At 34.9% G+C, this 27,954-nt stretch overlaps 1 protein-coding gene across 3 annotated transcripts in view; it reads right to left on the bottom strand.

The window, feature by feature from the left end:
- USP25 (ubiquitin specific peptidase 25) overlaps window positions 1-27,954 on the bottom strand; it is a 188,323-nt gene that overhangs the window by 137,604 nt on the left and 22,765 nt on the right. For 2 of the 3 annotated variants that reach the window (XM_036744290.1, XM_036744291.1), the window contains exons 2-3: window positions 23,991-24,068; window positions 15,596-15,740 (exon numbers count right to left, since the gene is read on the bottom strand). In XM_036744290.1, coding sequence (XP_036600185.1) covers window positions 15,596-15,740; window positions 23,991-24,068 — 223 coding nt within the window. Of the gene's footprint in view, window positions 1-8,513; window positions 8,598-15,595; window positions 15,741-23,990; window positions 24,069-27,954 lie in introns of all 3 variants that reach the window. The other variant, XM_036744289.1, reaches the window with a different exon arrangement.

Consider the following 27,954-nt stretch of genomic DNA (forward strand, 5'->3'; position numbering starts at 1 on the left):
TATAGCTCACCTTAGAAAGTTGGGCCTACCTCTGGCCAGCAGCCACTTACCTCATACTACAGCCCTATAACTACTCATGCCACAGAAAGGGGTATCAGAGATCCAATAAGCTTCCTGAATATTCTGGCACCATCATGGCCCAAGCTACAATCTTAGCCTAGAACCTATCCTCTTTATTAGCAACCTCATCAAAAACCCCAAAGCGATCAACCTTGGCACAGTTGATCTGCTGTATGCAATCCACAACCTCTCTCTCACTGTTGCCATTGGTTTCGGCAACATGGCAGCCTCTTTGAAAGCCCTAGATTGACTCCCTGGGCAGGGATGTACTCTAGAACTAAAGAGTTCTAGATACCCTCCTGGACACTCAGGTAGGTACCTATGCTCTTCTGTTAACAACAGTAGGTCCATTATCAAAGAAATTTAAAATATCCATAAGGTGGCCTCCATTTTGACTGACAAAGGCAGGCATGCCATCCCTTACCATAAAGCCTTTCTCCGCCTTTAGTGATTTGCTCTTGTGGCAAACCAGAGGCCTAGGCTCTGTCTTCCATTATACTGCCCATGGCCTATTTGCTATATTGCTTCTATGTTTAGCTCTTTATCTCCTCTCTTGGCTTGTTCTTGATAATGCATCCAAATGTTCCAAGTATGTGGTCAACAAAATCATGTTCCAGCAAATTATTCTTCCATGGTCATGACACTGCCTTGACCAAAAGGGGGAATGTGAATATACACTCCAAATTAATGTGTCTTCCTTGAGTTACCCTATTCCATAGGATTGGAGGAGGAAGATGGAAGGCGTAAAGATGAAATGGACCAATCAGTAGTCGATCTGAACCTTGCTCATACCTACTTTGGCTGTACCTGCTGAACTAGCACAACACAGAGCTGTCTAGAATTGGCTGAAATGGGTCTTTGGTTTGCAGACTCTCCCTCTTCAACTTATAATAAACAAGAATATCTTGCTTCCACGTTCTAGCAGTTCCTAGAAGGGACTAACCCTTTTCCTCTATACCTCCTAATTTTGCTGAAACCCAAAAATATCTCAAGCTTTGCCTGCACAGTCAGAGTCCTTTGATTCTGGGTGGAGGGGTCTTGGCATGCATGTCTTTATTTTCTCTTGTAAAAAACTACGTTGATGCTTGACCTGCTTATAGTCTCATTTGCACTTTCAAACTCCAGTCCATATATTCTAATGGAGGTAGGGAGAAAAAGCATAAAAAATATATACAAAGAAGTATGAAGAGGCAAGAAGAGAACTAACTTCATGAAGAATGTGGTACCTGAAGTGAACCTCAAAAGAATATAGAGCTCTTAAGAGACAAAGGTGAGAACACAAGTTCCAGACTTGAGGAAAGATAAGGAGGCAGGAAATAGTATGCTAAGTTTTAAGAAGTAGTATGCACAAAATGAATGTGTAACTTAGGGTCCATTTCTTATGTAGATACAAAAATAAAAAAGATAGATATGTAAGAAACACAGAGAAAAACATCTTGTTTTAAGAGGAGCACAGTGAAAGCAGCAAAGATAAAGGTCCTGCGTGATGGTTAAGAAAGCTGCAATGAATTGTTTCCCAGCAGCTAAGTTTTACAAGTGACTGTTTTAAGACTTGGATGTTTATTGCTGGGAAACTCTGAATTAAAGAAGTGGGAATTCTAAGACAATCATATATTGAGAATTTGTTTCATAGCTGATAGATGACAGGAATATGGATTTGGGGTTTCTCATCCTAAATTTTAAGTAGATCACTACAAATGAAAAGGCCCTGACTGGAAGGAAGAAAGTTGAAGAAATTGGGCATTAAAAGACAAAAAATACATTAGAAGCTGCATTCCACAAATAAAACCCCTAAAAAATCTATATTCTTTGAACCAAAGATTCTGTTATTTAGCCAATTCCCAAGGAAGTCATTGAAAAGAATGTCCCCACATACACCAAAATATTTGTAGCAATACTTTTTGTGATAGGAAAGAATTGGAAACAAAGTAGATGCTCATCAATTGGGGAATGAGTAAACAAATTATGGTACATGAATGGAATATAGTACTACTTCACTGCAAGAAATGATGTAGCTGATGAATAAGAGAAGCATGGAAGGATCTACATTAACTGACTCAGAGTGAAGTAAGCAGAGTCAAGAAAACAATATGACTAAATAATGTAAATGAAAAGAACCACCATAAACCAAAAACTCAAGAGTGGATGTAACAAAATTTTAAAGATCAAACATGTACCTTTGTGGAGAAGGGAGATCCACAGGTATAACATTGCATTTATTTTTGGACTGTTATGTAAGAATCACTGAACTCCCTGAAAGCCATGACCAAAAAAAACCCCAAAACCCTATACAAGAAAGGGTCAAGAAAAGGTCAAAATATCATAAAATTGCCCAGATCCATTTATTTGAACCACAGGAAAAGGTAGAAATAGGAAAAAAAAAATCCAAAGACTACCTCCTGAAAGAAACCCCTAAAAGAAAACTCCTAGAAATGTTATATACTGCAAGAAGCTATAAAAAAGGAATTCAAGTACCAAGGAGCCACAGTCAGGATCACACACAATTTAGCAGCCACTATCATACAGGAGTAGAGAGCTTAGAATATGACATCCCGGGAGACAAAGGACATAGGCTTAAAACTGCCAAAAATAACTCACCCAGCAAAACTAAATATAATGCTATGGGTAGGGGGTTGGGGAAATGGACCTTTAATGAAATAGCTAATTTTCAAGCATTCCTGATAAAAAGACAAGAACTGTGTAGAAACTCGAAACATAAAAAGGTAAACAGAAATAAATAATCATAAGGGACTAAACAAAGATAAAGTGTTAATCAAATATAGGGAGAAGATACATGCATCCCCTCTGAACATTATCATCATTAGAGGTCATGGGGGGAGGAGGTCTAATTAAACAAGGCCTGGGAGTAGTTCTCTTATGTCCTGATTTTAAGAATGGAAAGAGAGAGGAAGAGGAAGGGTAGGGGTTGCGGATGTTTTTGAGGTGACAAAAAAATAGGAATCTGAGGGGGTATCCATTAATCGAGGAGTGGCTGACAAAGTTATAAACATGACGGTATGGTATTATGCTAAAAGAAATGAGGAAGAAGATAAACCTTGAAACACTTATATAAATGGATGAAGAATGAACAGAATCAGGAAAACAAGTTATACAATGACTAACAATAAAGTCAAACAACTCTGAAAGAATTAGGGAATACAATCAGCAAGATGACCGATGATGCAACATACCTCCTCTGATACAGAGGTAAAGGACTAAGAATGCAGAAAGAGACATTTTTTTAAACATGGCCAGTGTAGAAATTTCATTTGCTTGACTATACGTGTTCGTGACAGAGGTTCTGTTTTTTCTTATAGTCCCAATTTGTGGAAAGGAGGGTGACTTAGGATTCAGAGGAAATCATCATGGGAAATAGGAAAAATGTCATGGGGGGAGTCTTTGGAGGGGGGAAAAGTAAACTGAGATGGGTCTTAAAGATTAGTAGGATACGGCTGTTGTAAGGCATAGAAAGGGTAACCTGGGTAAGACCAAAAAAGAAAGTGAGCAAAAGGAGAGGCAGAAAAAACAAGGTATATATCCAAGGGATGGCAAGCAAACAAATTGGTTTAAAACAGAATTCATGTAGAAGAGTGGGAGATCAGGCTGGAAAACTAAGTTTGGAACTGACTATATGTCTTTGAATGTCATGCTAAAGAATTCAACTGTAAGACACTGAAGATTTTATTTATTCACAGGATAGGCTAGGGACTGGATCTGTGATTTCACGGATACAGAAAGTTTCTAAATAATGAAACTTCTCTCTATCAATGTAGGTCATTATCTTCCTCTCCAACTTTTATTCTTAGAGAGTTACCTATAGAGCACCAAAAGGTTAGTTTAATGATTTGCCCAGGATCACACAAGAGTACATGCCAAAGGGGGCACTTGAACACAGGTCTCATGGTACAAAAGTCACTCTTTCTAAATAAAGCCTATATACTTCATGGTATATTTCAACTTACTCAACCTAATCCAGTTCTTGCTGTCTCTTACCAAGTTCAGGTTGCCTCTTTCAGCCAGATGAATGAGTCAGAACTTGGGAATATGACTGGCAACCCAGGGTAAGACACTCTCCCTTCATCTAAAAGTATTCAGTTCTGCAATCAGGATTTAAAGCCCCTTGGCTATGTGGATCTACTGACCATTCCCTTCTTAGACACCAGTACAGAGGTCATGAACCCTGCATCCAAATCCAAACTATATCCCTGAACAATTTCTAACTTGAACCCTATCTCTAATTCAACCCTTGATTCTAAAATCTGTATCCTTGAATTACTTTTATGTCCTTTTGTTTATTTGTGTATTTTGCTTTTTATTTTTTTTTTTGGGGGGGGAGGCACGTTGCAGTTAAGGAAACTTTTTATTTGAAATGACCTAGATCTTCAAGGATTTATTTCCTTGCATATCACAAACTGAGAAGACTAGGTCACTTAGAGCCTACCTAACATACCAGGTCTTCATGGATCAGAGGCAAGCCAGGCAAGTAAATGGAGACAGATCCACTAAATTAGACTGCCTCTTATTCATCTGTGATATCGTTATAATCACTCAATGGACTAAAACTCCATAATTCAGTTATTTATCCATTTATTACATATATATAGCACTTCTGGTATATGAGGTTAACAAAATAATAAGACTGTATTACCTGCGCCAGTATGTCAAGAACCTCTGAGTTCACAGGCATGAGAACTCCCAATTCAGGTCACCACCTGTCTTTAGGTATAATCTTGGAGGTTCAAAGATGTTAAATGACGTTGGTCACAAAGTTAGTAAATGTCTGAGGGCAAGGTTTGAATCTAGACCTTCCTGTCTCCAATATAGCACTCTAAATCCACTACTTTCTTCACTCTGTCCAGAAACATGAATAGCAAAGAAAGAACTAGACCAATGTGAACTAAGGAAAAACTGATTTTTCAGTAACAAATTTCTTTTTCTCTAGAATTGAAATGATTCCTAATATCAGATTACAGACTTTCAAAATCCAAGGTCAGAATGAGGAAAGGAAGAGAGCTCAGCTGGTGTAGTGATGGCCTGGATGGAGGTCACAGTGTAGATGGTAAGCGAGGTTTGGCTCTGGAAAGCAGAGGAAGAGGTAGGATATCAATAGATTATGATCAGATAAGACTTCATGAACATGGAGGTCGTGCATCTGTGGATGAAGACAAGATCCCCTTTGTGTGTAGTAGAGTGGTAGAGTATATTACAAGAAGTGAGTAAGTTAAGAAATTGGGAAGTGAGGCTGTTTGAGGCAGTATCAATATGTAGGTGAGGTATGAGAGCAGGAGCTGAAGAGAGAAAAAGCCAGGAATTAAACTCATTAAGAAAGGAAGATAAGTGTCCTAGAGACCCATAAACAATAGCTACCAGAATTTTAACTAGCTGATAGCTATGGTAGCACAAGTAATACTATTTACAAAGCCATTTTTCTTTTTTTTCTCCCCATGTATACAAACTGCTTTTATGTTTTATGCTGTAATTTTTTCAATCAGGTCTAAATACAAAGTCAAGGATAAAATATGATTTTTAGTTGAAGGGTAAACTTTAAAACAGTTTAAATGTTAAGTTTCAGCAGTGTGGTGCTGTACATAGTGATCAAGGAGTCAGGAAAACCTGGGCTAAAGTTCCACTCCTGACATAATACTGGCTAGTGAAACCCTCAAAAAGCACTTAGCTCTCAGTGCCTACAATTTTCTAGGATTATAAATTACAAAACAGATTCTTCTGTAGGGAGTGTTTCTTCGTTGGGAGTCCCCCCTACAGATAATATCACAAGTTTAGTGAAAAATACTAACTTAAAATGTATTATAGAATACAGTGACATAACAAACATGACAAATAGGTGAACATCAAGGAACTACTCTGTATTTATTAACTCTATCTTTATTCCATATATAGTTTTACATCTACTTTTTTTCCCCATTAGAATATTAAGTAACTTATGAGTAGGAATTTTTTCACTCTTTATACTTAGATCTCCTATGCCTGGCACATGGTAAGCAGTTAACAAATACATATTAATTAGCTGACTGTAATGCTGTAAATTCTTTAGCTTACTTTCCCTTCTTCCTCCCTCCTTCATTTGGGTTCTGTGCGTCTCCATTTAGCACAAGATCCCTTCCCTGGATATCTTTCAGGGCAGGAAAAAGGTACCTATATGACAAAATAGCATTTAGCACACTACAGCCTTCTGGCTTTTGCCTTCCCTTTATCTTCAGTCTGTAGGCTTTTTTATAAGAAGACGGGTGAAGTTCCATGAGCAGACCTTGAAGGTAGGGTATCTGTGGAAGAGGAAGGGACTACACAACCATAATTCCCTTTTATTTTTTTAAATTTGTTTTTACATTAATGAGAAACACAATGGAAACAAGTACTTTATTTAAAGGGAAAAAGTGCTCTGGACTCTGAAATAAAAACGTTTGAATTTTCAGTGCTTATGCTGAGTAACTTAAGCTAAGCCTCAGTTTCTTCAGTGGGATACTCAAATGGTCTACATTGACAAGGATGCTGTGTGGCTCAAATGTGATAATATGCTATCACTGCATAAGCATAACTTATTAATATTACTGCTCCTTTCCAACAATAAAATGATCATTTCCTTGAGTTTGAAGAATTTGGCTAGTCATTAAGAGAAAATCTGTATCAGTATAGACTAATGTATAAAAAATAATTAGTTCTTAACACTTATTAGCTATTTGCCTTTTTCAAAGAATGTACTTCCATTAGTCTAAACAAAACCCTACTAGGTAGAGTTTTTCTACAGCTGTGAAATGAAAAATGAAGTGAAAAGTTCAGATACTATGGGGTGAAGATATTTTGCTGTATTAAGGTATATTGGGGAGTTGAGTCTTTGCCCCAGTAGTAGAATCCCTAAACTAATAAGGCTTATACAATTTCTGTACTCCTATTTCTAAACACACTATTTTCTAAAATGGCCAATCCCCATCCCCCCCATCCCCACTGCAATGCTCCTCATGAGAAAGGGGTCCTACATTTTCGAGGGTTGAGGAAGGGCTCATCCTATGTACTGGCGGTTTGTTAATTGTGTTTAAGACTGTCTCTAATTATCAAGAGTCTGTACTTAATTTTTGCTTATTTTTGTCTGTTGTCTGAAGGCCAGCCTATCTAAGATCCGACAGGCATCAGAACGATGCATTTTTCAAACATAGTAACTCTCAAAGAACATGTCCAAGTCACAAAGGAGTTGCAATATATTTTTTGCTAAGGACACAAAACTACAAAATTAAAGCTGCTTTAATTAATAGAATATGAAACAAAGTAGACCAACGCTCTCTAAGAGGCAGCTAGGAAAAGAAAGGGCTTGTGGCTGCCACTACATCCTTGAATTAAAGTAAGTATGGCTATAGCCAATTTACCATACTATTTCATGTAGTAATTTACATTAAAACATATATCTTAGAACAGTATAATAGTGAAAAACAAATGTCAGTAAATTAATATTTTAACAGCTTAAATCAGACCTATTTTCTGCTGAACAAATCACTAAACAGTATTTTTATGCAATGTGAAGCTTTGTGAAAGTAGTTTAACTTTCATTCAAGCAGCATTGCACTATTCTAATCTGTGCTTACTCCTTAAATAACATTTACGGAAAGGGAAAAATGTTACAGGTCAAATAAAAGAGTGCTGAACTGTTTGAAATAAACAATTTGTTCTCAAAGAGTTTGTGGAGAAAGCATATTGAACAAGATTTGAATATGTTTCTATGGTACCTACTTATAAGAAATTAGTAAACTTTTTTTTAAGTCACATTATTACCCTAATTATTGAGTTCAACTCAATGGAAATTCACTGAACACCTATTACGTGGAAGGCACTGTGATAAGCACGGGGAAGACAAAGACAATTACAAAATAATCCCTGTCCCCCAAAACATTATATTTAGCAATATAAGCAGCTGCTGAAACTTCAATAAGAAAAGCTCTTCAACATTTATTTTTTTAGTTTTTCTATTCAGTCCTTCTCTAATTATTCAAGTTGCTTTTCCATTCAAATAATATTTCATCTACATCATCATTAATCAAATTTTCTTAGTATTGCTGGGGCAAAACTGCTTCCTTTACCAAACCAAGGGGTGAAAATACGCAATTAGTCTCCTAGGAAAGGCAAAATCCTGCATCTCAAATCTGTAGAACAAATGAACAACTTAATCTAACTTTGATCCAAGTGAATCACAATGAAGTGTTAAGTTAAGGAAAAAAACCTGGGTGGAGTAAGTTTCTAATTCTAGACACTTGTACCTACTTATAACCTTAAGAGAGGTTAGATAGGTTTGATTTTCAAGCCAATTTTATGTATTTCTAGTTATATTTTTAAAAAATAAGCTAACATTCCCCATCATATAAGGGATGACTAAATATTTACCATTACATTGGTTTAATTTATTTTAAAGTGACGTCATGTATGACATTTCTCTTGGTTCAATTACCTACCCATATCCCTCTTATCTTTTGATCCATAGTGTGTTTGCTCAACTGTGGCACATCTTGTTCTGGTTGGTTTATACTGTTTTTTTCCTGTTTTAAAAAAGTTCAAAAGAATTTAATGGTCATAAAAGTAAAATGGTGGCTTTTAGTTTTTAAATAAAGCGAAGCTTTATACAGGGGTTCTATGGAAGACTTCCCCATATACAGAAGCTCCAAAGAATATCTATCTTCCTATAGAATATACCAATTATATATCAATCTCTTATATTGTGTCCTAATCCTATTTTAATTTAAATTTCTGTGTTATAAAACAAACAAAAAAATTGCATTCTTGATTTACATCATAAAACAGCAAATAGGTCTCCTCAAGTAACAACATATCGTAATATGTCAATGAGACATAAGGAGGAAAAAGTGGGACTGGGCTTTTTTGCTAAATATGGCAAATATCAAATTGGTTTGTGTCCCTTCTAGGCTCCCCCAAGGCAATATTACAGACTCAAATGTGATTATAAAAATTTACAAGAGAAATCAAGGTATCAAAAAGTGTGAATTATAGTATTTAACGGTTTATCTTCCAGAGCACGGCTTTCCCTAAAATCCAAACCTACTCTTAAAAAGCTATATGAATTTCCTATTCAAATAAACAATGATGAAGAAAGTATTTACAATTCATTGTCCTGTTACTGAAAATGTTAATTCATTGGCCTTTCATAGTTGTAGGTTTTCTTATAAATTATCAGTTCTTTAAATTTCATTAAAGAAGTTTTCTTCACTCTGACATTTTAGAGATTTGAAATTCTCTAAAATGTTCCCTAAAGACTTTAGCATTTTAAGATGTTTAAGAAATAAATTCCATTTCTTCCTGCATATCTTAAGACCTTCTTGGTCAATTCTAAAAGGTAAACTGATAACAATCCATCAATTATAAGCCAGTCTATATTAACTAAGCTATGTCTATATATAAGTATCTTATATACTTATCTATATATAAGTATCTTATATACTTATAAGTATATAAGTATAGATACTTATATATATGTCTATATATAAGTATCTATATATAAGTATCTTTAAGAAACAAAATTCTACCACTAGGCATATTATAAGCTAGCATATTTCTGTTTCTATTCTGAAACTATTTGCACATAATTTTACTCAAGAAAATTTTTTTAAAGAGGAAAGGCAAAAAAAAAATTCAATTAACTTACAAACAATCTCAATGAACAGTGTTTCTTATGTGTAAATGAAAATAGTCAAATTGTGGGCTAAATTCTTAAGATAAAGTTGCAATGGTATCTGAAAAATTTAAAGTTGGAAGTAATCACATATATGTCACAGACAATACTCAAAAGCTATATTTTTCATAGGAGGGGGATAGGAAACAGACCTATATTTCATTGATACAAACAACTCCCATGTGAAGAAACTCCCCTCTACTAATGCAGGTCTGTACCTTCTTTGAAATTTTTAGTTCTGGATACTTGCTTAGAGCACTGAGAGGTTAAGTGACTTGACCAGGGTAGTCCAGCTAGTAAGGGTTCCAGGCAGGACTTGATCCTAGAACTTCTGAGCTCCAAGGTTAATTTTCTATCAACTACAACAGGCTGCCTGCCTCACTATAATTTTCATATCTACTCTAAATGCCTGAAAAAAAAACTTCTATTATTATTCCACTATTCTGCATCCTGTAAGTACATCTATATGTACTATATAAGTTTTATAAGTTTTACAATGTTCTTTTTTTTCATAGGTACAGACACAGATGGCATTCAAAGGCATAACGTAATCTCTAGTTATTTCATTTCTACATGTGTTTTGTCTCTGAATAGATTTCAGATATGACAAGACCAAGGACATTACCTTACCCCACAACAGTACTAGTGAATAGTATACAGAAACCACGCAAATCACTGAATACATAAAGACAGACTCCCTATATTCAATTACATTGATATTATAGTAATGGAACTCAATAAATGTTTATGATTGTTTATTAAGTGCTTACTATGTTAGTCGGAAGGATACACACACACAAAAAATTAAATGGTTCCTCCTCCCTACTAGCTGACATTCTAGTCGAGGGACACAAATGAACAACAATGAATATAAGGTAAGCTGAAGAAGATGAGGGCACCAGCAACTAAGGGAATTATAAAAAGCTTCACAGAAGAGTTATTACCTGAGCTGAGTCTTGAATAAAGATTTTAAAAGATCTCTAGAGATAAAGAAGGGGTGCATTCTAAACATGGGAAGATAGAATGTGTAGTCTTTCTGTTTGGATGGACAGAATTAATGAAGGGAAATAATATAAGAGATTTGGAAGTTAAGTTGGCACCAAGACAACAGAAAACTTTGGATGCCAGCCTTAGTAATTTGTATTTTATCATAACAGCAACAGGAAGCTATTGAAGATTTTTGAACAAGGGAGTAACATGGGCAGAACTGTACCTTAGGAAGATTATTTTGGTGGCTACAAGGAAAATGGACTGGAGATGGAGAAAGATCTAAGTAAAAAGTGATGAAGGACTAAACAAGGGTAGTGGGCATGTGATTAAAACAAAACAGAAAGGGAACAAGTGATAGCCTATAAGTAGAATCAAAAAGATTTGACAACTCACTGAAAGTGTAGAGTGGCAAAGGAAGAATGGAAAGGATAAAGGGGGAAAGGGAGAAAGGAGGAAGGACAGAAAGGCAGAAAGGAAGTAGCATTTATTTACTTTCTACTATGTGCCAGGCGCAGTGCTAAGAGCTTTAAAAATATTATTTCATTAGATCCTGACAGCAGCACTTGGGAGGTGAGTGCTGTTATTATCTGAATTTTATTGTTGAGGAAACTGAAGTAGCCAGAAGTTAGGTTAGACTTGCCCAGATTAATTTCTGAGGCTAGATTTCAACTAAGGTTTCCCTGACTCTAAGCCCAGAGGCATATCCATTGTGCTAACCATCTGTGTGGCAAGGAGAGGGTGTGTGTGGTGGAGGTAGAGAAAAAGAGTGAAGCATCAAAGATGACTCCAAAGGCCAATTAAATCAAATAAGCATTAAATGTAATGACACAGGCACTGAAACACAAAATCAAAAGTCCTCAGGGGGCTTACATTCTAATAGACAAGTATATGCATATTAAAGAAACTTAAGAAAGCACTAACGAGTAGATGGGTCCCTAAAAGGAGGTGGCACATGAGCTAAACATTGAGAGAAGCTAAGGATTCTAAGAGGCAGACACGAGGAAGAAGCATATTGCTTAAGTGGGGGACCATCTGTGCAAAGGTGGGGTATGCGTTCAGAGAACAGCCAACTATGTTAGTCTGCCTAAATGTAGAGTGCATGAAGCACAGTAATGTAAGCATGGAAATATGAGCTGAAGACTGACAGCCTTAAATATCATGCTGAGGCATTCATATTTTATTCTAGAGGGAAAAGGCTGAACCTTTTCAGACCAGAGAAGCAGCATGGTTTAAAAAGAGTATTCTGGCAGCTGTGGAGAAGAGGTATTTCAAAGGGATACACCTAGAAGCTCATCCTAGATGTCCAATTAGGCGGCTGATGTAATAGCCCAGGTGATAGAGGTTAGGATCTAAACTACAGCTGATAGGTAAGAACAATATTCCCTCAACAGAAATAGGAAAAATTTGTAGGAGTTGCAGTTTTAGTGAACAATATACCAGTTCTCTTTGGGGCCTGTCAGAAGAGGGATGAGAGACTGATCAATGGAACAAGCTCCTGGAGAAGACAAGAGGGAATGGGAGACGAATGAGCTCAAGACAGATGGCCTCAATTTTCTTTGTTAAGTAGGGGATAATGTTTCCTGTTGAGTGGCATTAGAAGTATAAAGAGAGATTTAGAACATGTGCTAAAGAAAATGTGATATAGAGTATAAACTAGGGGAAAATGAAAGGATGAAGGGCTGAGTCAGGATTAGGGAACATAAACTTACAGAGTTATCTTGACAGCACAGTTTCATGACTTCCTCAAGAGTGCAAGGGGGAAGACAAGAACAAATTCAACAAATTAACTATAAAGTCAAGATTGTTAAGAGAAGAAAGTAAAGCCAAAACCAGGGGGTTTAAGCTGGGAGAACAGAGCAGCATAGTATAGTAGATAAAGCATTAGAGGGAATCAGAAAGACCAGGATTTTTATTACACTTCAGATACTTGTTAGCGAAATAATCACAGGCAAGTCACTATACCTCAATTTCCTCATTTGTAAAATGAGACTAGATTTGATTACTTCTATGGTCCAATTCCATCTCTACATCTATGTTCCATGACTTAATATGGCTAAAGAATGGGTTGAAGAAAAGTAAAGAAGCGGGAGAGATAGAATGATAGATTTTGATCAGAGAGGAAAATTTCAAAGTTTGTGATTGTGGCAGTTGAAAGATTTCAAATGTCACTAATGTCAAAGGTTCAACGACCCTTGAGGATAAATGAGGTAGAGATGGATAGAGGTCACAGGAAATGAAGAAGCAGGCCACTGCAACAGAAGGACAGAGTATTAAAGGAATATCTACATGAAAGATAAAATAACCAAGAATGAGGACAATGGCTTATTTAGATGGAATATAACACTGTGACCCAAGTACTAAACTCATTGAGAAAGGAAGAGCAGTAATATAGGAACAATAGTACTAGCATCAAGCAGCACCTGGAAAAAGTGATAGGGATAAAGAAAAGCTTAAAGGAATTCAAAAGGCTCTTGAGTGACAGCACAGCAATAAGGACTTGGAAGTGACTGTGCCACACAAGGGAGGGTGATAGCACCTCCTGACCATGTATCATGGACCAACTAGACCTGGAGATATTGGCAAGGAAAAAGTTTATTTTCTTGGTCTTCAGTTTTCTCCTATATAAAACAAGAAGGTTGACCTAGATGGCCTCTGAGGCTCCTGTAAGTTTTTCATCCATGATCCTATGAAAAGAAGTTTGTTAACAACGGTAGTCACCAAAGGGGAAGTCAGAGGAAGAATGGGACTGAAGCAGGTTGGTGCTAGATTGGATAGAGATGAGACTGCACAGAGATGTACCAAGAGAGTGAGATTCCTGTGCAAGTAGACAGAATCTGAATCACAGGGAGGAAAGCAGGGGGTAGGAATTTGTTAGCCCTATAAGAGGGGAAAATGAAAGTTTTTTTTTAAATCTCACTGATAAAAGTACAATTACTACCTCAGAATCTAATTTACTTCTATTTGCAACCTGACAAATTATTATTCATTATTCTAACCACTCTGCATTTTATAGAAGTCTTCCCTCAAGAATATCTTTATAGAATTACAATCACAATATCCAAGGAGGTACAACAAAAGCAATAGTTCTATGTTCACTTTACAGACCTAAAACTGAGTTACCAAGAAATTCTTTGAATATGATGCAATCAGTCACCTGAGAAACTCACACTAGAATCCCCACTTCCTAATTTTTTTCTAAAGGGGAGGTAGGAGGAGGGAAGCAAATACTTGCAAATTCCCCTATGATCTATTTACTCATCTGCTTTCCAATTATGTGTCCTGATACAAAATTGACTTCTCTACATGTTGACCCTTTTGGGTATTTATCCAAATTTTACTACAATTCCTTCACGATTATTTGCAGTTCCCATTTCAAAAGTTTCAAAATAGATTCCGCATTTCAATCTACAACTTTATCATTTTTTTAACAGTTGAGATGAATACTTTCTTCTCATAAATGTCTTAAATTCTTAATATTCCTTTTTCAACAAAATGTCTTAAGCCATAATTGATACTATAATATTAAATTAACTCTATAAAAGTATTTCTTTATCCCTACTACTAAAAGTATAGATAATTTCTTGCCTTCTTCCTTCTAACTTTCTCCCCTAATGCCTCATGAAATCATTAAATCCTTACTTTAATATCACACACAGTCAAATCATCCTCTGCTTGACACTCAATCCTTGTATTTACTTCACTTGATTACTTTTCCTCCCAGCCCCAGAGTCTTAAAACATTTGTAATATCCTCCCTTGATAAAAACCTACTTCTCGGATATGCTACTCTTTGTTCATTCCATTCTACCATCTCAGCCCTGCTTCTTTTTCCTGCTCCTTTTATGTAGCTTCCTAGCACCTTTTGAAATACATTTCTCTTTTCTTTTAAATTCATTATTCTGTGAAGTCTTCATATGCATTTATTATGTCTACCTTCCAAATGGAAATATTTCACCAATCACGAGTGAAGAGGAAGCAAGATTTCAAGAATCCTTGGATAACTTTGCAAATGCTGTATTCATTTATGAGGCAATATAATAAAAAGCAAATACAAAAGGTCATGTGGTAGGCAATAAAAAGAAGAATTTTTACTCATGTATAACTAATGTCATTCAAAAACTGTAAAAATAAACAAAACTAGAGTTACTTCTCCATTTATTATTTTCCAACTATGATACATATGGAACTATGGAACTTGCAATATACAAAGTATTACCCTATTGATCCCCTTCAATATATGGCATATTTACAGTACAATTTGAAAGATCCAACTATCATGTCCATTTCGCATAATTCATAAATGGATAATTAAATTTAACTTCAAAGGGACATTGTAAGACTCTAAGGAGATAATGTAGTTAAAATGCTTTGAAAAGTATTGCAACATGTGAGAGAACATGCAAATATGAGAGAAATTAGAATTCTACAGAATAATTTCCAAAATAATTTCCAGTGTTTCCACTCATGTAATAATCCTATCAATCATCTTTCAGAAAGAGTAGTTTTCTTTCTAGAATAGGCCATTTTAAACGAATGACATATAAACCTACACAAGATGTTAGTTTACAGCCTTGATTTTATTCCCTTTTATAAATATACCTTTGGCCATATTAAAACAGTATATAACTTGAAATGTAGCATGCTATACAAAAGAGTATTTAACCATAAGCATAACTGTAGTATAATTCTTTATATCTAACCCACAGCAAAAATAAAATTATCGAAAACCTATAAAATAAATGTCCCTTTCAAATCTTTCAACCAATATGAAGAGTCTCCAAGTTGATCTTCAGTTATTTGGCTTCTCCCCAAAGTAGAATTATCTTTTTCTATTACCATCTTGAAAGAGAAAGATACCTACTTGTATCTGCCTGGCTTCCCACACTGATGTATCTGTCATTGCCAGGAAGGGCTGTTTGATAGTAAGCTGTTTCCTCTTGCTGAGGGGTCTTGGCATTCTTTGCAGTAAGGAAAGCCACAGCTAATTCCAAGTTTCCATTGCTATCCTTTAAACATCAAGAAAGAAAGTCATAATTTTAATTAAAAGTCTAGTCGATATGTATTACAAATTAGTGGGTTCTTATACAATAACTAAATTTGTTCTACTATAGCTAGTAATTAAACGTAGTGGGCCCGATCTTTAGTGTTTTTTAATGCATAGAGTCTGCATAAAAATTAGATGATTTTTATGTTTAACTTATTTCAATTATCAAGCATAATTTTTTCCCTACTCCTTTCCCCATCCACTGAAAAAAAGACAGAGAGAAAGAAAGAAATGAAGAATCCATGCATCACATAAGCACCGTCAAGCAAACCATATTCCCACACTGGTTACATCTAAAAATGTGCTTCTTGTTCTGCATGTTAGTCCATCATCTCTCTGTCATCAGGTGGGCAGTATTCTTTTTAAAGAGTCCTCTGGAATTAAGGTTTATCATACAGTTCAGAGTTGTCAAACTCGAACTCTGGCCACATGCCTACAGCCTTCAAAACTGAGTATACCCAAAACCAGATTAAAAAGTAATAGGTAAATTTTTAACAAAATAAATAAAAATACAATATAGATAATGTTAATTTGTGATTTTTTGAGTCAATATGTGGCTACAGGGATTTGTTTCTATTTGAGTTTGACACCAGTGATTTAGATGATCAGAGTTCTTAAGACTTTCAAAATTGTTTATTTTTATAATGTTGATATTATTGTATAAACTGTTCTTCTGGTTCTATTCACTATACTCTGCAACAGTTCACATAAGTCTTTCCACATCTCTTTGAAAGAGTCTTTTTTTCTTTACTTCTTACAACATAGCGGTATTCCTTTCACATTCACATTCCACAATTTGTTCAGCCATTCCTCCAATTAATAGGCACTCTCTTAGTTTGCCACCACAAAAAGAGCTTCTATAAATATTTTTGTACATTTAATACTTTTTCCCTCTTTCTTGGATATTGTTTGGGTATAGGCCCAGCAGTACTATGGTTGGGTCAAAGGGCATATCAACAGGCAACTTTTGCATCATCATTCTAAACTTCTTTCCAAAATTGCTGGGCGCATTCACAGTTCCATCAATTATGTATAATGTACCTGTTTTTCCATAGCCCTTCCAATATCTGTCACTTTCTTTTTCTGTCATCTTTGCCAATTTAATAAGCATGAGGTGGGACCTCAAAATTACTTTAATTTATATTGTTCTGATTTTTGGTAATTTAGAAAATTTCTTCATATGGTTATAAATACCTTTGAGAACTACCTGTTCATAACCCTAGACCACTTATCAACTAGAAAATGGCTATTAATTAGTCTTATAAATTTGAATCAGTTCTTATTTATCAAGAGAAACCTGCTAAAAAAGATTTTTTTTCTCATCTGTACTCTCCTAATCTTAATTGTATTTGATTTTTTATGCATTTATCGATAGAATTATATGATTTTGTTATCTTTGTAATTAATATGGTTAATTAAAAGTTTATAGTTTTCCAATACTAACCTAACCTGCCTTCCTCATATGAATTCTATCTGGTCATGGTGCGTAATCTTTGTGATATATCAAGGTAGCCTCTATTCTAATATTTTATTTAAAATTTTTACATGAATGTTCACTAGGGATATTGGTCTATAGTTTCTTTTTCTGTTTAGATTCTCTCTGGTTGAGGTATCAAGATTATATTTATGTAACCGAAGAAATCTGGAAGCATCCTTTCTTTTTGCTATTTTTGCAAAAAGCTTATGTAATATTGGAATTAAGTGTTCTTTGAATATTTGACAATTCATTTGTGAATTACCAGTCTTGGAGTTTTTTCCTTTGGGAGTTCATTTATAAATTCTTCAATTTCTTTTTCTAAGATGGAGTTGGGTTAAAATTCTCTATTTCGTGAACTATTAATCCGGGTATTTTTAAATGTAAGTTGTCAATTTATTGGCATATACTTTAGCAAAATACTTCCTAATAATATCAATTATTCATCTTCATTTGTTGTAAATTCATTTTTTTCTTTTAGTATTAGTAATTTGGTTTCCCTTTATCTTCAGAATGATTTGACTATTTTTTAAATAACAACTAGTTTTATTTATTAATTCAATTTATTTTTTGCTTCCGATTTTGTTAATCTCTTCTTTGTTTTTCAAGATCTCTATTTCATGTTAACTGGGGAGGTTTAAAATTTATTGGTTTCTAATTATTTTAGTTGTATAGCTGTAATAGTAATAAGGTAATGGTAATAAAGGTGGGACTTTTTGCTGTTTTCTCTTTTGGAATGCTAAGACAATCAGTGCCTTTAATGAGTCTTGCCTTTGAAGGTAAAGTGGGGCCTTTTATCTTTTGTTTTGGAGTGCTTCTCAGCACTGAGGTAATCAAGTGCCTTTGCTGAGTCTTGCCTTTGTTTCAATCTGGAGTCTTTGAATCAAGAGTCTTTGATGACCTGCTTAAGAAAACAGAAAGCCCCAAACCCCATAACCTTTTGCTAAGTAGGTACTAAAACCCCAAGGCCCTAAGGAAGGGCACCAATGATCTGAGGTTGGCATTTGTTTTAGGGCTCCCACTCACTGGAAAAGTATCCTGTGATTTGACCAGATGAGACTCTGGGTAGCTTTGAAAACCCAGATGTTGATGCTTCTCTCTCTGGTAACCGTATGTATTCCTATAGTCAGATGGTTAGAAGCCTGTCTACTAGTTTGTGTTTATTGCTCTGTTTATATGATATATGCTTGTAATTTGTCTGTATACTCTCTGAAGGTTCAGGGTGCTGGCTTTTCCCCCTGAACTAAGGCAAAGTAAGGTTAATTAAAGTAAGATTGTTAACCCCTTAGCTTGCTTTCCTTAGAAAAGCAGATCAAAGAACCTGTGCTAGTAGCCCTCCTGTGTGCTAGTGGTTATTAGTCTTACACCCCCACAGCAGCTGATAGCAACACTGTTGATACATAACGGCTCACACATCTCTTTGTTGACTAAAGTGTTGAGAAAATAAATTTCCCGTAAGAAGGCTTAGTTGCATTCCAAAATTTTTGGTAGGTGTCTCACTGTTGTTATTATCATTAATAAATTATTATCATTTCTAAGGTTTGTTTTTAACTTACCAGCTTAGTCTCTAGTTGATTTTACCACTTTTTTCCACCCTGCAGCCTTTATTTAATATATATTTTTAACTGAACTGTGGTCAGCAAAAGGTATGTTTAACAGATCTGCTTTTGTGCATCTGTTCATAAGTTATTATGTCTCGTCTAATATCTGGTCAGTTTTTGTAAAGGTGGTACAGCGAATAGAGCATGGGCCTGGACTCGGAAAACAGAGTTGAAATGCAGGTTAAATCCAGAATTCAAATCAGATACTAGCTTTGTGACCCCTGGCAAACCTCTGTTTGCCTCTAGTTTTCTCATCTATAAAATAGGGATAATACTCCCAGGTTTATTGCAAAGGTCAAATGAGATGATAATTATAAGCCCTTAGCACAGAGTCTGGCATTTCTAATGGATAGATAATCTCAGTGGTGGCAGTAGTGGGGATAGTAGACTGGCGGTAGTAAGTAGTGGTGGTCGGATAAGTACGTAAAGACCGGTATTGGTAGTGGTGATGGTTGGTGTGGTAGTTAGTAGTAAGTAGATAGTATAGCATTATGATTGGCATTCCTGTAATCATTCAGAAGTACAATCATACCTAACTGTGCCTTAAAATTCAATTTCATATTATTAATTGATTGAATTTTGTTAGATTAGTTCTAAAGGCTGAATGGCGACATAGTAAAGTCTTGCAGCACTATAATTTGATTCCTTATTTCAGGGAGTAAACAAATTCTTATTTTTCTATTTATCTTTTAAGTTAAGTCTATTTTTGCAGTTACCTTATCTGAAATCAGTGAAAGGGCTACATGACTGTTTTTGCATTCAGATGAGGGATGATAAGATTTGGTTCCAAATCCATATTTTAACTGTGTCTTTATGTTTCATATGTTTTTCTTGTAAGCAAAATATTGTTGGGTTCTGCTTATGCATTCTGCTATCCTCTTCTGTTTCATGGCTGAGTTTATCCCACTCACTTTCACAGTTAGGTGAGTGTATTTCCTTACATCCTATTCTCTGGTACTTTTTCTTTCTTTACTTACTTTAACCATCTCCTCTCCAGGCTTAGGGCTTATTTTGCTTATGACTAATTCCTCCCTGAAACAAGGCAGGGATGAGGAGAGATTGCATTCTAGACACGGGGGAAACAAAGACAAAGACATGGGGGACTGAATGCCGAACAGAGGGCACAACCAGAAAGCCAATATGATTGGACAGGTGAGTGCATGAAGAAAAGTAGTATGAACTAAGGAAGAAGGCCTACTACAATAATTCAAGTAAGAGGTAATGAGGGCTTGGATCAGTGTAGAAGCAATGTGAGAGAAAAATGAAAGACAAATATTTTGCAGAGGAAGATTCAACACTAAACTGGACAAAGAAAAGAGAAGTCAAGGATGACTCCTACATGAATGGGAGGTATGGCCCCTCAAGAGAACTGGACAGGTCTGGAAAAGAGATGGACTTAAGAGGAAATACTATCATGAGTTCCATTGTGGAGCTTTTGAGTTTGAGATTTACATAAATCTGATTTAGAGGTGTCTGTTGGCAGTTAATAAGTAATTAAAGAGAAATTAAGTGAGGATGAGCTTTGTTATAATTATCTACATTTTGAAGGGTAATCAATTTAATTTTTTCTAATTCTACACATTATTTTAAATAACTCCTCAGCTGTTATGTAATTAAAGGCGACAATCATTTCTATTACTAATTAACAGTTCTTTTATTTATTACTCCATTGTATGTAGTTTGTTTTAATGACACCTATCAGAGCAGAAATTAACAATTTAAATGACACCACTGCTAATTAAGCATAATAAAGGAAATTCTTTAATGTGAGGTTGAAGCTACAAGTTTCCTTGTCTCTCATCTGCTGCAAGAACTGGAGTAAAAGTAATTGTTCAACTTTGTTGCAGTATTAGTGACCATTTTTCTTCTATAAAGAAATTACAAGCCCTGCTCCTGCTGCTTTCATCTGCTTTGACCAAAGCCAAACTACAGGGACTATCCTATTATAGGTACTCAATGAAAGCATGAGTTTAAATGATAGCAGTTTAAATCTTTTGACTTTTACAATGCTAAAAGGAAGAGAACATGAAATGAAACTGAGGTTAACTTCCCAATATTCTAGAATAGGGGCAGGGAACCTCTGGCCTCAAGGCCACATGTGGCCTTCTAAGTTCTCAAGTGCAGCCCTTTGAATGAATCCAAACTTTAACATTCTGTGAAGTATGGATTTAGTCAGAGGATCACACTAGAGGACCTAGAGGGCAACATGTGGCCTGGAGACCGAAGGCTGCCCACCCTTGTTCTAGACGACAGGGTTTAGATTCATCTTGACCTACTTCCTTACACCAGGAACCATAATCATGATGAATGCAATTCAGAGTGACTTGTTTATATATTCTGCATGACTACTTCAAAGTATCTAATTAGTCACCCACAATGAAAGAATACTATGAAGTCACTACTACAAATTATAAATGGATCATATTCACTGGTTAGATTCAAAAATAAGCTTAAATCTTGTCATGAACTAAATTCATGATGTATATAATCTAAATGCTTCAAAGAGCCATCAAAACATGCAATTGTTTAAGGTGCAGACAATAAATCCTATGTCCCATTACTGAAAATGTGACTCCAAAGCCTAAACTTCTGGTATATCTTTAAGGTTAAAAGTCAACAAAGTGTTGAAGAATTTTGAGAAGCTACACAAGTTCTATCTTAATATTTTTAGCTGACTCAAAAAAGTGAAATGAAAACCAAAGGTAAAATTTTGCTCATATAACTTGCTCAATAGAAAAACTACAAAAGCTAACAGAATTTCTTTTCCCTTGAGAAACCCTGAAAACATTAACAAATCTACCATGGAGAAGAAACTCAGGAGAATGACATAATGATGGAGAACAAGAAAGTGACTTCCTAATTATATAAGGATATAGTTATTGTGCCAATCACCTACGAAAGCAACGCAAAGATGAAAATAAGAATTATCTATTGATCCTATTCATCAAAATTTATCATAATTTCCATACATTTCAAGATCTCCACAGAAATTTTGCAAATATTACATTAATTCTTCAAATAATCAAATGTTAATACATAGAATAGGAAGTACTAAGTCATTTCCATATAGGGAAACGGAGTTACATCAAAAGTTAGGTAACCTCACTACTATAGAATTAATGTCCTCTGAACTTAATGTTTGCTTACATAGAAGAAAAACTACTTTTAAATCAGAAATCAGGAAGCTGATCCAAAACTACTACATGGATTCATCATAGTCCCAATAAGCATGTACCAAAAGGTACAATACTTACCTATTTGTGCCTTTTAGTTACAAAAATGCAATACAATTTAAAGTATTTTGTAGTAATATCCTAAAATGCTTGAGAAAGAAATGTTATTCCATGGAAATCTCTCTTTTTCAGGCATGTCGCTCTGTTTTCTATGTGGCTGTGTGTTTCTATAGGTAGATCTATGTCTTTCTGAATTTCCATTTATCTGTCTGAGAAATCATTTGCTATCAGAAAGCTGGGAAACATTTTTACAGTACGTATCTCTGATAAAGGCTCATTTCTCAAATATAGAGAACTAAGTCGAATATATAAGAATACAAGTCATTCCTGAATTGATTAATGGTCAAAAGATATGAACAATTTATAGATGAAGAAATCAAAGCTATCTATAGTCATATGAAAAAATGCTCTAAATCATTACTGATTAGAGAAATGCAAATTAAAACAAATTCTGAGGTAGTGCACACCTATCAGACTGGCTAATATGACAGGAAGGAAAAAGATAAATGTTGGACATGTGGGAAAACTGGAACCCTAATGCATTGTTGTTGGAGTTGTGAACTCATCGAACTATTTAGGAGAGCAATTTGGAACTATGCCCAAAGGGCAATCAGCTGTGCTTACTTTGATCCATCAATACCACTACCAGGTCTGTGTCCCAAAGAGATCATAAAAAGAGAAAAGGACCTACATGTACAAAAATATTTATAGCGGTTCTTTTTGTGGTGGCCAAGAATTGGAAATTGAGGGGATGCTCATCAATGCGGAATGGCTGAACAAGTTGCGGTATATGAATGTAATGAAATACTATTGTGCTATAAGAAATGACAAGCAGGACAATTTCAGAAAACCCTGGAAAGACATACACGAATTGATGCTGAGTGAAGCAAGCAGAACCAGGAGAACATTGTAACAGTAACAGTAACACTGTGTAATGATCAACCATGACTAACCTAGCTCTTCTCAGCAATACAATGATCTAAGACAATTCTAAAAGACTCATGACAGAAAATGCCATATCCACATTCAGAGAAGAACTGATAGAGTCTAAATGCAGATCAAGCATACATTTTCACTTTTTTTTTGGGGGGGGTATTGTGTTTTTTTTTTTTCCTTTGTTCTGTTTTCTCTTTTCTCTTTCTCTGCTTTGACAACATAACTAACATAGAAGTATGTTTTCCATTATGCACATGTATAACCTATATCAGATTGCTTGCCATCTTGGGGAGAAGGAGAGGGAAAATCTGGAACTAAAAGTCTTCCAAAAAAATGAATGTTGAAAATTGTCTTTACATGTAATTGGAAAAAATAAATAGTATTAGAATGTAAAAAAAATCATTTGCTTTCCTCTCTCTCCATTTCTTCCTATCACAACCTAAACAAAATATAGAAAAATATTTATTTTTTTAACTTTTTTTTTACTTCCTGCTCTTAATTTAAGAACAGAACAGTATAATTTTATAGATGTCTCTCTGTCAACTTTTAAAATTTGTGGCCTTTTACTTTTTATATGTTTGTTCTTTTTTTCTCCTTATGGATTGGCAGAAAACATATTTCTCACGCCCTTTTTCTATAGCAATGGATTTTCAGTATAAGAAATTATCTCAAACTAGTATTCAGTCAGTCCCACTAAGTTGTAAACAAACCATTTCTTCATTAAAAATTTTTTCTCATCTTGGTGGATTGTATATGCTTATAATTTATTTTTCCTATTTTAGCATGCTTTAGTGATGGTTTCCTCCAAATACACAGGTAGCTAGAATGAGGACTAGGATTTAAACAAAGTATTTGTCTTACAAGAGCACAATTCTCATCTCCATTGACATACGGTCCAGTCAAGAAATTGTGAACTTTTCCAAATCTAAGTTGGGAGAAACCACAAAGTGAAATAGAATTCACACTACCTTCAAGGCTTGCTGTAGTATCTGTGTATCATTGATGCCCGTGATTTCTCTCAGCTGATTCAAAAACGTTTGCTGGTGCTAGAAAGGAAAAAGAGAGATGGTTCATCATTAAGGAGTTTTCTTAAAACATAAAGCACAACAAAATAGACAACGACTAAAAAGATTCAAAATTTGCTTTTATTCACTGCATTCCTTTGTAAGCATGGGGCATGTTCAGATTCCTTCGATCGTGTATACTTTTATAGGTCACTAAATTCCCACTGATGTCAGAGAGGTCAGTGAAATCAAGATGACTCAAGGTTTAGTGTGGGAACCTAACATAGCACTGATGTAACATAGAATCATTTTAATCTCTCTTAAACATTATATATACATTGCTGATGCCATAATTAAAGCAGTGTAAACTAAAATCCAAACAGCTTTGCTCATTTTAAAACACCGCCACAGCTCAAGGCCTTTAAAACAACAATAAATTTTCTATAGAATGGAATTAATATCAACCAATCATTTGAATGAACTATCCTATGTGCCCCTGACAAATTGGAAAGACAAAAATCCTTTACTTTTATGGCTATAAATTACTTTCTCTTTAATGAAACATGTACTCCTTCATGAGGCTTAACTTTGTCAAGAATAAAATTGATGAGCTAAGTTCAGTCATTAACAAAATCATCTAACCCTGAAATCATAAGTATTTTCATATTAAAATATAGTTGAACATGTCAGAATAGTCAGAGAAAAAGATCTAACTACTTGACTCTAATTGGCTTCAATGTAAAACCTTTAATAATAGAAAACTAGGTCTTTCTACTCATTCTGTCTTTTTAAAAAATTCATTTGTTTATTAAGTTTCCACTGACAATTAAACGAGTATAGAAATGGTGGCCACTAATTATTAGTTTTAATGATATTCATGTTAAGATATAGAGAATACGAGAACCCAAAAATTATCAGAGTTGAGACAATGAACTAAGGTACAAATAATTAGTTTGTTTGCTTATATATTAGAGAAAGAGAGAGGAAAAAAGAGATAAAAATAACTGTTGACAAAGTAAAATCAGGCATAAATAAAATTTGTGATTATTTGTATTCTAGATAAACTGAAAAAAAGTACATGCTTTTATTCAGTCTCTCATATCAACTACTATAAATTACATGTTATCATGTAAAAATTATAAATTTCCAAGTTCTTTTAACTATTAAAATAGAAAAACTAGATCAGTTTTCTTGAAACAGTAAAAAATAATATGAAGATATGTTGGCATGCTTCTTCACCAGTACTCAGCATGAGAAATTTCAGTTATTTCCTTTCCTGTCTATCCATACCCTTAACAGCTTGAATTCTTAAATTTTAAAAAATATTTTGAACATTGTAATAATCACAGATATATGTTATATCTGTCTGTCAATGATACAAACTAAAACACAAAACTGTTTTGCAAGTTTAAAACATTAGTGGCGGGGGAAAGATCTTCATAAAAGAGTATTTGAAAAAATAACATATACTTTTGTTCAAAGGGCAATTTCTAAAGCTTTTGTAAAAAACTAAATCATTGAACAAGCTACCAGCTCTTCATTTCCAGTGATGAAGAAAATTTTTTGATCAAAGTTTTTTATGTTAATAAATTTAAAATCCCTAAATGGAAGAAAGTAATCACCAAAGACAAATAATGAAATTTCTAAAGACAAATAATGCCCCAATATGACTGAGAGTAAGGCACTTTTTAAAGTAAAAGGAAGAAAGGTATTAAAGATTGTATTGTTGTGTCCATAAAAAGTTTATGTAATTTTAAATAAAATGTCTATTGACTTGACTGACTGAATTCTATTCTGTCTACAAAATCAGTGTTAGTCAAATCTGTGTCCCGTTCATTCAATCACAATACTGGAAAAGACAAAGAAAAAACTTAGTAAAAAGGGGGTGGGGGATATAATCACTTTTTTCCCTCATTTCTCTGTGTTTTAGGGGGCAGCATGGTGAAATGTAAAGAACACAAGTCAGGGATTGCTGTTGTTGTTGTTCAGTAGTGCTCAACACTCTGTGCACTTGTGGACCATACTGTCCATGGGGTTTTCTTGGCAAAGATAACAGGAGTGATTTGCCATTTCCTTCTCCAGATTAAGGCAAACAGAGGTTAAGCGGCTTTCCTAGTGTCATACAGCTAGTATATGTGTCTAAGGCCAGATCTGAGCTCAGATCTTCCTGATTCCAAGCCCAGTCTCCATCCACTGAGTCATCTAGCTGCCCCTTTTAGTCAGAGAAATTGGGTTCAAATCCCAGCTCTACTTCTGACAGAATAAGTCATTTAGCCCCACTAGACCTCAGTTTCCTAAATCTAAGATGTAAGAAAAGAAGGGCTGTTCTGCTTTCACAGCAAATAGTGAAGAAACCAGCCGAGGGATTGTAAAATATTAAAAACAAAAAATGTTTAACTATGTTTCCACACGGGGAGGAGAGTGGGTTTTTCTTCAGAGAACTGGGTCTGTAATCAAAAGTAGGGCGGAGGGTAAACTAGACCTGAAATACGCATGCTTAATCGCCTCAAGAATACTGATACACCCCACATAAAATTATCCCTCCATTTTCTGTACACGCAACAAATGAAGTGGGTAAGGTAATATGAAGGAGTAGGTAGTGGGCGTGGAAGGAAGAGTGTAACCCAGAAGTATCAGGGCTAATCTCAATCTGAAAGGGAGGGACTTTTATCAACTAATTTATATAAAGCGGTTCTGCTTCTGTATAACAGTGCGCTCCTGCATCTCAGCACCAGGCACCTGATTCTCAAGAATTATAATAAAGCTTTCTTCCACTCACTCCTGTGTAAGATTTTGGGTTTGGTTTTTTATTTTTTTGGACATTTCTAACAGAAGATGAGATGTTAAATTGGATAACTTCTAAGATCCCATCTAGCTCTAAGTCTACAAAGCCCATAAAATAAATACATTTGTAATAATATTGTTTCTTTCAAAAAAAATTGCTAAGTCGATCAACAAGCATTTATATTTACTGAGTGCTTACTCTATGCTAGGGATACAAAGAAAGGCAAAGTCAGTCCCTTTCCTAAAGGAGCTTATACTCTAATGGTGGGATTTGAGCAATGTCTTAAAGAAAGCCAGGAAGCACAGGTAAGATGGGGAAATGGACTGTCACCAGCAAGTAGCCCAGTGCAACTAGATAGGAGAGTGCCCAGAAGAAAGTGAAGGTTGAGGACAGTAAAAGTAGAAAGGTAAGAAGTGACCAGGTTGTAAAGGGCTTTAAGTGCTTGCAGGAATAGGGAGCCACTGGACTTTATTGAGTAGAAGTAATACAGTTAGATTTGCCCTTTAAAAAAAAGTCATTTTGGCAGATGTATGAGGAGGATGGATTAGACTGGAGAAAATATTTAAAACAAGAGACTAAAAACCACTAGGTACTTTTTATCACCAGATATCATTTGTAAATAATTATTCTAAGCAGCACCACACCCATAAACAAATAAGTATAAATATATGTAGGCCAAAGGCAAGTATAAGTAATTTTAAATTATTCATTATTTAGTTCTCCATTAGTATAAATTATCCAAAGCTGACTTGTTAGGAATGAATACCAAAAGATGACTGAACATTAAAATGAGTGAATAATCATTTTTTAAATTTTTAAAAAGTTGATGGGATAAAAGAAGCATTTCTCTAACACAGAATAATAAAAAAATCATTGCACATGAACCTGAAAATCTATTATGTACAATTTACCATTCCATCTACATATTTAATAAACTTATTCATTTATTAAAAACATACTACAGGCCAGACACTGTGCTAAACACTGTTGTTGTTCATCCTTCTTTCTTGAAGAGAACCAATGACTTAAAAGTGAATTAATTGTATTCAAGTGAGGCAGAGCTGTTCAAAGTCATCAACCTCACCCTCAGGGTCATCTGAGACCAGTTTCAAGACAGATCAGGATGACTGGATGACCCCAGAT

The sequence above is a fragment of the Trichosurus vulpecula genome, chromosome 2 (genome assembly GCF_011100635.1).
Source record: "Trichosurus vulpecula isolate mTriVul1 chromosome 2, mTriVul1.pri, whole genome shotgun sequence".
Classification (NCBI taxonomy): domain Eukaryota; kingdom Metazoa; phylum Chordata; class Mammalia; order Diprotodontia; family Phalangeridae; genus Trichosurus; species Trichosurus vulpecula.